Source organism: Periophthalmus magnuspinnatus, chromosome 24 (assembly GCF_009829125.3).
Source record: "Periophthalmus magnuspinnatus isolate fPerMag1 chromosome 24, fPerMag1.2.pri, whole genome shotgun sequence".
Lineage (NCBI taxonomy): Eukaryota > Metazoa > Chordata > Actinopteri > Gobiiformes > Gobiidae > Periophthalmus > Periophthalmus magnuspinnatus.
The window spans coordinates 5883063-5893752 of NC_047149.1; the positions used below are offsets into that span (position 1 = coordinate 5883063).

At 40.0% G+C, this 10690-nt stretch overlaps 1 protein-coding gene across 2 annotated transcripts in view; it reads left to right on the top strand.

Annotated features, from left to right (window-relative positions):
* Window positions 1-10521, top strand: part of LOC117392742 (pleckstrin homology domain-containing family G member 1) — a 76593-nt gene extending 66072 nt beyond the window's left edge. Inside the window, exons 8-17 of one of the 2 annotated variants that reach the window (XM_033990876.2) lie at window positions 527-709; window positions 795-890; window positions 1885-1971; window positions 2804-2837; window positions 2918-3010; window positions 3869-3930; window positions 4406-4597; window positions 4670-4789; window positions 5471-7127; window positions 7796-10515. In XM_033990876.2, the coding sequence (XP_033846767.1) occupies window positions 527-709; window positions 795-890; window positions 1885-1971; window positions 2804-2837; window positions 2918-3010; window positions 3869-3930; window positions 4406-4597; window positions 4670-4789; window positions 5471-7127; window positions 7796-8706 (3435 nt within the window). In that variant the 3' untranslated portion in view covers window positions 8707-10515. Of the gene's footprint in view, window positions 1-526; window positions 710-794; window positions 891-1884; window positions 1972-2803; window positions 2838-2917; window positions 3011-3868; window positions 3931-4405; window positions 4598-4669; window positions 4790-5470; window positions 7128-7795 lie in introns of both variants that reach the window. The other variant, XM_033990875.2, reaches the window with a different exon arrangement.
* The last annotated feature ends 169 nt before the right edge of the window (window positions 10522-10690 follow it).

Consider the following 10690-nt stretch of genomic DNA (forward strand, 5'->3'; position numbering starts at 1 on the left):
ATGTGATTCATGCCGTTCATATTTCATATGTCAAATGTCTTCACTGAAGTTTTAATGGTAAAGAACATGTTTAAAATGTGCAATGTGATGCTTCAAGCTAGTTCTTCTCTGGATATTGTTCAAGACTATTGCAAAACCCCCAGCTGTGTCTCTTTTTTTTTTTTTTTTTTTTAACTTCAATACTATTATTTTTTCATGACAGGGTATTCCTCTGCAGGTAATATGGAATCTATAACTTGATAATTAAGAAAAAACTGCTCACAATAATATGTATTTGTCCTGGGACTTGGAATCTTAGGTGTTAAGCAGTGGCTGGAAAAGGACAATTTGGAGCAAATTGGTTAAACTAATTTCAACCTAATGTAGTAAAGGCTGTAAGTTAAAGACTGGTACAGACTGTGATTCTCTGTGGGGCTCCATATACATGTCTTCATTAGCACAGTGAATACAGACTACTATACGAAACAGAGGGGCACTGTGCTTTGTTTTGTGCTCTTAATCATATATTTTTTATTGGCAATTCCAGGAGATCCAGAGCTTGCTGACGAATTGGAAAGGGCCAGACCTGATTGGCTACGGAGAGCTGGTCCTGGAGGGAACGTTTCGGCTGCAGCGCGCCAAAAACGAACGCACCCTCTTCCTGTTCGACAAACTACTGCTCATCACAAAGAAACGCGAGGAGACCTACACCTACAAAGCCCACATTCTGGTCCGTCAAGCTAAAGGCTAACCCAATGTAGAATGATGGCATAAATATCAAAAATGCTAAGCTAACCTGTGTGTGTTTATTTCAGTGCTGTAATTTGATGTTGGTGGAGGTCATTCCCAAAGAGCCTCTGAGTTTCAGCGTGTTCCACTATAAGAACCCAAAACTTCAACATACAGTTCAGGTACTGCAAAGAAACAAGAACGTTTACATGTAAAATATAGCATCAAAATAATTAAAAGGATGTAATTTCTTTATACTATTTGATCATTGTAATGATAGATATTTCAGTTATTAAAAAGCCACATTTTTCAACCTCTGTTAATAATTTCACTTAAAAGGGGGGTATTATGTAAGCATTGTTTTGTGCTTTCAACCATGTGATAACATTGTTCCATCATCAAAAACATGCCTGAAGAGGCTTTATGTGCCATCCATGCATGTTTTAGTATTTTAGTGATCTCTCCTGGGCCCTATTCAGACCCTCCTGGGGTTCGCAGTACGAAGCTGTCCAAGGTTCAGCCCACAAACCTACGTCACCCATGCTCCTGCACAGGCATTTTTCACAAATATACAAAAGCATGATGCAAAATAATACACTACAACTTGACAAACCTGATGCTATGCGCTTTAGCTTCATTAATGGGATGCACACTGATTGTGTTGTGATGTTGCTCTGCAGGGGGAGTGACTTGGCACAGAAAACGTTTATAAGTTTAAGTTACTTTTGTCAAATTTAGTATAGATGGACGTACTTTATTAATGCATTTTAGTCCAACCAGCAGACATACAGAGATGACAAAGAGGTAAAACATTTAATAAGAAAAACTTGTCAAACTTTGACATTTTTTAAATGACATCTTTGTGACAAATGCATTTATTTGAACAGATTTTTGTTTTCATTTTTGCCCTTTCTTTTTGACGTGTGTGCTTTTATAACATAATTACACGTTTGAGAGAGTTTTGGCACGGCGCAGGTGTCTTGATTGTTTTGTAACGTTTGTGCTCAGACATGTTGAGTATTATGGGCTGATAAACCCATTGTTGGCGCTTCGCTGCAGCCTCCTGGACGTGCCCTGAACGAGAAGGCATAATAATAGTGTTACATAAGACTGTAAAGGTTTTCTAACTGTCTATAATGCCTGATACTATCTCTGTTCTGTGATGTGTCGCTACAGGCTAAATCCCAACAGGACAAGCGCATGTGGATCCTGCATCTCAAAAGACTCATTCTGGAAAACCACCCGGCCAAGATCCCAGCCAAGGTACGGGCTGGTATTGTCACGATACTAAAGTTTCAAACTAAGGAATAGACTCTATACTCAATAACGATTCTAATACCACGATGATCATAAAAAACACTCTTTATTTAGACAGTAGAATGTGATTTTGAGTGTTTTTATCCTAAGTACTAAAATATATTCATGAGAAAGTACATTGAAATGACTAAATGTGTAAAAGTACACTATGTAGCTTCTCTGGTCAAAGGCACACCACCTACTTGTCACCATGGAGTTTTTGCATTGCCTGGAATGTTCTAAAATATGGCATTAAACTTTTGTATGTTGCATTTATTCAATATTTATTCAATTTGTTTTTTATTTTATTGCTCAAAAATGCATTGAAAATATGTAGCGTTTGTCGCCTCTCCACAGATATCACCTGCCACTTGCTTGTCTCCATGGAGATGAGTAACTTTCATCCCAGATTGTGGCAAAGCATTAACATTTCCACAGATACAAGCAAGTGGTGTATCCTCTATCAGTTACATGGTGCACTTGCACTTGCAAATTGTATAACATATAATGATGGTTAAAAATTTTGATGTATGAAGCACGTTTTGTCAGTTGCCCAAAATATTTTCAGAAATTAAAACGTCAAACAGGAAATAAACACATAAAAACATAATCCACTTCACTAAAACTATGGAAAATATGCAGGGGAAAAAAAGGATTCAAATAATTCATTAAAATAAAAATTAGGATTAAAACTGAAAGACTGAGATGTACTGCTAGGTATAGGGTCAAACCTGTTGCATCAATACTGTGCCACACCTCCCTCTAGTGGTTTCAATTCATACTTCCTTTTTCATTCTAGGCCAAGCAAGCTATTCTGGAGATGGATGCAGTGCGTAAGTAACCTGCACATTAACTGTATTCATTATAATAAAAAAGCATGTATCTAAATATGTCCTTAATTTAATATGTGTAGACCACCCAGGATTTCACTACAGTCCTGACGGAGACAAGAAGGACTCTCCCCAAACTAAGGAGGGGCCTACTCCACGCAGAGGACGTAGGAAAGGTACACAACAAACACACTCAGTACTACTTACTCTTTACATGCAATTTTTAGATAGTCAAAGCTTGTCTAGGATGAATAAGTTATATGCGGTTCCAAATAATGGGTCATACTTATTGTCCTGATAACCAATTCAAATGTTTTTGTTTCTTTTTTCATGCTGGATTATTTGATATAAACAGTTTTTACCCCATGTTTATTAAATTACAAATAAAAACCAATATAAATTCCCTGAAAACAAGACAATACCTGATTTTTACTATCTTAAAAACATGACAAACAGAACTAGTTTGTTTCATTCACACATGTTTGAGTAATCCTTTTTTTATTATTAGTCTGTCTACATCTCCAAAACTCAAAATGCTCTGTTCCACCTTGTGACGACATGAAGTGGTAGTTTTCAAGTTAGTTCAGTAGTGATTGGTAATAAAAACACACATTTAAAAACACAGTGGAGCACTTCCTGTATTGTCACATGACATCACAAGGTGGAACAGAGTGTTTTCTGTTTCAGAGAAGAACTCAGGCTAAATATGCAGGGTTTGTGTGTTAAATATGTGTGAATGAGACAAAACACAACTCCAGGTATGTTTTTGATGAGGAAACAACATTCTAACATAGCTCAGAAAATAGAACTGTACAGCGCAAATTTCATAGTTTTATTCATCTTACCTAACCTCTGTATCTGTCAGTTTTTGCGGTGTTTGTGTAAGGCCCTTGGCATCGCATGGAGTGGCCCTGCTCTAGATATTTGACGTATTATCGTGTCTGAAATCTGTGCTTAAGACGCTCTGTGATGTGGTGCCAAGTTCCTTTAAAATGTGAACATTAATCATATGACAACTGCTTTGGTCTGTGCAGAGCCTTTATCCAAGTTACTGAAGAACGCCAAGCAGAACGCTGCCAACTCTGATGGAGAGAAGGTAACACTGAGATACAGTACAGATCATGCATAAGTCACAAAAATACTAACATTTATTTTAATATACCAAATTAAAGCAACCAACACATTAAAGATTTTTTATCTGGTTTGCTATTCTAAGCGAGCAATACCTTGACACTTGATTCTCTGTTATAGTGTATTTTGAAGAGAGAAACATACAAATAGTATCAGATATGAGAACTATAAGAAAACAACCACATGACACTATTCCAGACAGTTGTTTCTGTGTCATGGTGTAATATCACAGAGGTATAAAGTTGGTGGGGCTAAAAGTTCAAACTAAAACTAAAATATGTGACTCACATATGACTCAAGGTTTGAAATCAGGTATAGGCCCTTTAATATATTTATTTGATTACATATTTCCTTTTAAATTCATTGTAAATCATTTTTTGTAGAATATATGATTAAAAAATTATAAATCAGAAGTTTAAATGTGCACTGTGTCTCTACAGAGGAGCAGTCTAGGGGCCACACTGCTGTCCCCCGTGTCCCAGCTGGCTCTGGGCACCATTGGGCGGAGCCGCAGTCTCATCAACCAGTCACAGGAGTCCTTAGACCCATGTGACCACTATTACCATAGCGACCGTGAGGAAGGGGAGGAGCCCCACCAACAGGACGCTGATGATGAGGACGACAGTGGCATCGTAAGTTTAAACACTTTTTGATGTAAGTTATATAATAGTGAATTGAAATTGAATTGGTTTGTGTTTGTGCAGGGGGGTAGTAAGAAACTGAGGGTCCCTGGTAAAGGCAGCAGGAAGAGGCTGAACCCTCAGGGCTCAGTGGACAACATTGAGCAGTGGAAGGCTTTCAATATGAGCCCCGCTGACCTACAGGTACAGTGTATTATATCTTTATGTTTCTATATGACTTTAACAACCAGACCAAATGGTTACTAAACAGTTACTATAATCATATTAGATATTGAAAAATAAATAAAATTATATTATGGTGGTTGTACACTACTACTATAGCCACAGCTGCCTTGGGCAGGGTGAAGGAAGGAAGGAAGGCACTAACCACCAACAAGGTGAAGTACCTTGCCTAAGACCACAACAACAGTTTTTGCCATTAGTGCCCCACTGTGGCACCTGGTATTCCAGGTGGTCTCCTATCCAAGTACTCACCAGGCCTGGCCTTGCTTAGCCTCTGAGATCTGACAAGATCAGGCTTTGACAAGCTTGTATGGCCTCAAGAAAAAGGTCCAAGAAAAAAAAAAAATTGTCACGGAGCAGCTAGATGACACCCAATAATATTATTGCTGTGCAACACTGATATAACATCTAAAAGTGCAGATTCTATAACTAACTATGAACAGTTATCAAATATAGGTTATACTACAAAGCTTTTGTCTCAGATAGTGATAGTGGGACAACTAATCAAAATGCTACTCCACGTGGAAACAATATTATGACATATTCATAGTGGTTAACTTAAAAGTAGGAGGCATTCAAGAACATGTATTTGCAACATTGCTACACACTTGTTGAAATCAACTGTTTTTTCCTTTCTTTTAGAGAGCCAGAGAATCCCTCACTCGGGACAGCAGCCGGCACCCTCCACTGCGGCGGTCGTCGCGGGTAACCGAAACTCCTCCCGACTCACCGATCCCCACCGTGATCGTCACCCAGACTGACCAATCAGTGAACAACATCTGGGCGGACCACCGGGCACGCCGTGCCATGTTCCCCACCCGCCAGCGCACCATGCAACCTGACGAGGACGAAGACATCTACCAAATGTTCGTCCCATCTGAAGCTAGCAACGCTGAGCCGGAACCCCGAACTCAGTCTCCCTCTAGAACAGCCCGACCTGTTAGCTGGCATGTGGAGCAAGTCCCTACAGTGCAAGTGGACCCTCCTCCCTCCAATGGGAGTAGAGTGCTTCGTAGGGCAAGTAGTGCGGGGGAGAAGGCCACAGAAGCAAAGCAAAGTCCAGAAAGCGACCAGTCTAGCAATCTTGAAGTCATCCACACAGAGTCCTCAAGCAATGATCTTTCAGCTTCCTCTTCAGCTGAACAACTAATTCTGGATGATATTGAAAATGTGTACGACAACATCAGCTACCAAGATCTCAAAAATATGGGGCTGGTGAGGAGAGATCTAGAGGAGAAAGACATCAAAGAAGAACACGCGGAAAGCCCGGTGCCAACAATCGAACCGGAATCGTCATCGAAAAGCAACAGGTCATCAACACAAGAATCAAGACCTTTTGAGATTAATGTTGAGGAAGAAAATATCTATGATACGATATGTTTTAGAAAACCACCAACGAAAGACACAAAAGTTGACATTGAACAAGAACGGGACAGTTTATTGGCATCAGAGCAGGACTTGACCGAAAGTCTAAAAGGATTTCTGTCTGAAGAAAGTTTGCAGTTTGAAGACGAGGCAAACAACAATGTCAATCCCTGCTCGTCCGATGTAGATCTATCTTCATCAAGTGCTTCCGAAATGTTCCTGACACAGAAAGGGGATAAAATGTCGGAGCGGGTGGACGAGATTTGGAATGACTTGGAAAACTACATCAAGATCAACGAGAAGAAAGCTGAACGTTTACCCGCAGCATTTCCAGTTAATGAATCCTCGCCAAAGAAAAAGTCTTCAAGTAAAACAAAAAGTCTACAACAAACTTCTAGTCCTCCTTCAAGGAAGCCTTCCACGCCAGTGTTTAAGATTCCAGTCATCAACATACCCGATATTGAAGTAACAAATGAAGAGGAACTAGCCAACGCAACTTGTCAAACTCCGACTATGACAACGCCAGAGCCCGAGCAAGGAACAGTCAAGAGCATACGCAACCGGCTAGCGCGCCTTAGCAGTGGCAGTTTCCGACTGGACGAGGATGATGACCTTGTTGAACTTCCACCAAAGTCTCCATCCTCAAAAGACCTCTTGTTCCCGAGCGAATTAGCGAATCTAGATTCGCCACTAGCTTCGAGTTCGTTATTGTTGGGCGATTCCGTGGACTTTCCATTGGAACTGATGGACAAAACCAAAAGTAGGGTGTTCCTGATGGCACGGCAGTACAGTCAGAAGATCAAAAAGGCAAACCAGCTGCTGCGCATGAGGAGCATGGATCCCGGGGACACGTGTAGTCGGGCCAGAGCCGAGAAGAAGCAGAAGGACCTGGCCGCAATCTTGGAGGAGAAGAAGCAAGGAGGTGCAGCTATAGGTAATACAAAAGATGAGGTTAAGGTTGGAATTGGGAGGATTTGACTGGTATCTCTCAACAACCTGATTATAAGCCTGGCAGAGTAGTTCCTTCAATGTAACTGGTGTTGGCGGAATGTAAAAATGTCAAAGTCAATTTCGATACTAAGGTCTAGACTCAATACTCAATACAGATTCCGATACCACGATGATAATAAAAAACATTCTGTAATTTATAAATTAGAATGTCCTTTTTAATATTAAATAATAATCTGTAATCTGTGTAATCTCTCAGTTGTCCAGGTAGGTTCATAGTGGTCCATGGGTGTATACTAGTCTATGTGTCTTATACTTTTCTGATACAGCTCAAAATCATTCTTAAGCTATTCAAGAAAGGTTCATTTCTGTCCTTTGAAAAAATATCCTGAAAGATTTGCTTTCTTAGTTCTTACTGTGAGTTGGGTTGCCTCTCCACAGATCTGACTTAAAATTTGACCTGGTAGTGTCACCACCATTTCTTGATGGAGATGCATACATGATACATCGATGCCATATTGTGGAACATTTCAGGCAAAGAAATAACAACTATAGGGAGACAAGAAGGCTCTAGTCGACCTGGTTTAGATCGTCTGATGTACAAAAAAAAACAGCAACATAAAAACTCACAATCCTTTCTGATCCCTCTCTCAGGTGCACGGATCGCCGAGTACTCCCAGCTGTATGACCAGGTCATGTTCCCCCCAGGATCCTCCGCCTCCGGTCCCACTACACCCACCCCCCCTCACCACCACCACCCCCACCTCTCCTCCTCCCCCTCCCTACCTGAGACCACCTCTGAGCAGGACTGGCTCCACTCCACCTACAGCAACGGCGAACTGGCTAGCTTCATCTCCTCCCTATCTACTGATACCCCCCAGCTCCGCGCCTCTTCTACCCCTTCCTCTACCCCGCAACGCCCTCCCATTCCCCCCAGTCCCACTTCCAAAACATCCCAGTCCACCCCCATATCCCAGCGCTGGAGCTCCTGCGTGTCCGCCCCATCCGAAAAAGAGGAGCATGTGTATAGCACTATTAAGAGACATACATCTTTCAATGCGCCGTCTTTACCTGCGAAAATGCTAGCCGAGCAAGAGAAGAAACCTAAAAGCAACAGGTCTTCTGGACACTATCCGAGCTTGGGGCGCACCGGTCGGCACAACAGCCTTCCGGAAAGCACGGACATCACCTTACAAGACGGGCAGCAGGTCGTAGTTCTAAACCGGAATTCTGCGTTGAGCATTCTAACCGCCACGCAAAACTACCTAGCCAATTTCAAGGACAATGGCGAGGACGATGACGATTACGTAGAGATCCGATCCGAAGACGAAAGCGAGCCAGACCGCAACAGCAATTTCGGATCGCAGAACTTCCCAAAAGGCCAGACGCAGTCGCACAGCTTGCCGAATACGCCGCTCCATACACGTGATTCGCTGAGGTCCCTAGAGCGCCATCACCTTGTGGAGAAGTACTTGTGGAACGAGCAGCAGCATCACAACCAACCCAAAATTGTTCAGTCGTTGAGAGAGAAATTGCAGTGTCTTAGCTCGAGTAGTTTTGCCTAAACATGTCATGTATTCGCAGCATGTTGGACACTTATGGGTGAATACCATTTCTGATGCCTCCTACATTAACTCCTTGATTCCTTAGCCAAACCCCGCCCACTTAAGCAAGGTAAGCCAATAGGAAACGCCGTGTCTCTCTCCTATTGGCTGCTTTCTTTAGTGAGAAGGTTTTGCAGCTTAGGAATTGAAAGAGATTTAGACCTACTTTACCATTTTAAACAATATGCAGTCCACTCTAGTATCTTTCAACATAGCAAAATTAACCAGATATCTCTTTGTTACAGGGCTTTCATAGGTTAACTGTGCCATAATTGATCTTGCCTTAGCACTTTTCATTTGTACATTGATTACTGGTCACCACAACTTGGTCTGTACACCTCAAAGTTTCCAATTAGCCTTGATTTGTAATAGAATTTTTCATGAGCATATTGCCACAATGCCACTTGAAACAAATGATAACTTTCCATATTACCTTTGGGTTAAAGGGCCCATATTATGCCATCTTTTTATCTATATTATGTTGTTTCCTCATCAAAAACATACCTGGAGTTGTGTTTTGTTTTATTCATTTGTTTAAGATCCTGCATGTTTAGGCTGAATTCTTCTCTCAATTAGAAAACACTCTGTTCCACCTCGTGATGTCATGTGGTAATACAGGAAGTACTCAGCTGTGTTTTTAAACTCCAAGATGGAACAAAATATTTTGAGCTTTGGAGATGTAGACAGACTAATAATAAAGGGTTACTCAAACATACGTGGATGAAACAAAACACAACTCTGGGTACGTTTTTGAGGAGGTAACAGTATTTTTACATGGCTTAAAGTTCACAAGAGTCAGTTTTGCGTAATATAGGACCTTTAAACAATAACATACATACATTGGCTTGTGTTTCTATTGGCTATCAAACTTGCAATATAAGCTTTTTAGCATTTAGCATTTTACTGACAAGCTTTTAGCAGTAATAAGGAAGTCAAACTCGTACCTATTGTGGCTAGTGAATTTAGACTTCAGCTATAAAAGTGTCAATAGCGTATCCTGCTTTTAAAATATCTATAAGATCTATCTATTTATTTTCAATATGTGAGTGAATATAATGGGTTGAAGTTTTAAATGGTTTTAACATAAAGGGACCAGGAAGGAGCATGTTGGAGGTAGAAATTCTACAGTACTGTTTTGTTTATTCTCTTTTATTTTTTTTTTATTTACAATTTCTGTTCAAGGGACACTATATCGCACTACTGAACAAAATTTTTTTAGTTTTTTTTGCCAAATTTGAAGCCGCACCCAGTTCGCACATTTCAACTAAAGTTCACATGCAAACCACAAATTTCTCTAAATGTATTCTATTCATATGTCAATGCACCTCTTTACAATTATCACATGAAACTGTAAATGGAAACTAATTGTATTTATTTAAACTTCAAGAGGCTCACAAAATTGACACCACTTCTGTTACACAAACCACAAAATCACAAAATCTGGTCTTTTTTGTTTTGTTTAAGATGTGTAGATTCTAATGATGGAAATATTTTTGAAAAATGAAGTATGTTTATGTCCACGTGAGTCTCTGTTTCACTGGTGGGGTCGGGCCGATATCATTGACTCTTTTTTTGCACTTTTTTTCTCTAATTTTTACATTTTATTTGTAAACTCTTTGTATAGATGTACATTTAGGAGCATTATTCTCGTATGCCATAGGTGTGACTTCTTTTTTGTCTTTTTAAGTTAAGTGTACTGGATTTTGTAACTGCCTTGTTGTCTTTGCTCAACAGAATTGTACTGCAGGAAATAAATATAAAGTAAATTTTAACTATATAAATAGTGTTTTGTCATTATTGGGTTATTATCTATAAATGAGACATTTAAAATATATTAATATTATACAGCATTTTAGGCTTATGTGTTTTGGATAAACAAGAACAAAATAAGATATTTAATCTAATCTCATGATTAAATAGGTGAGTTCACTCACATAATCCAGCT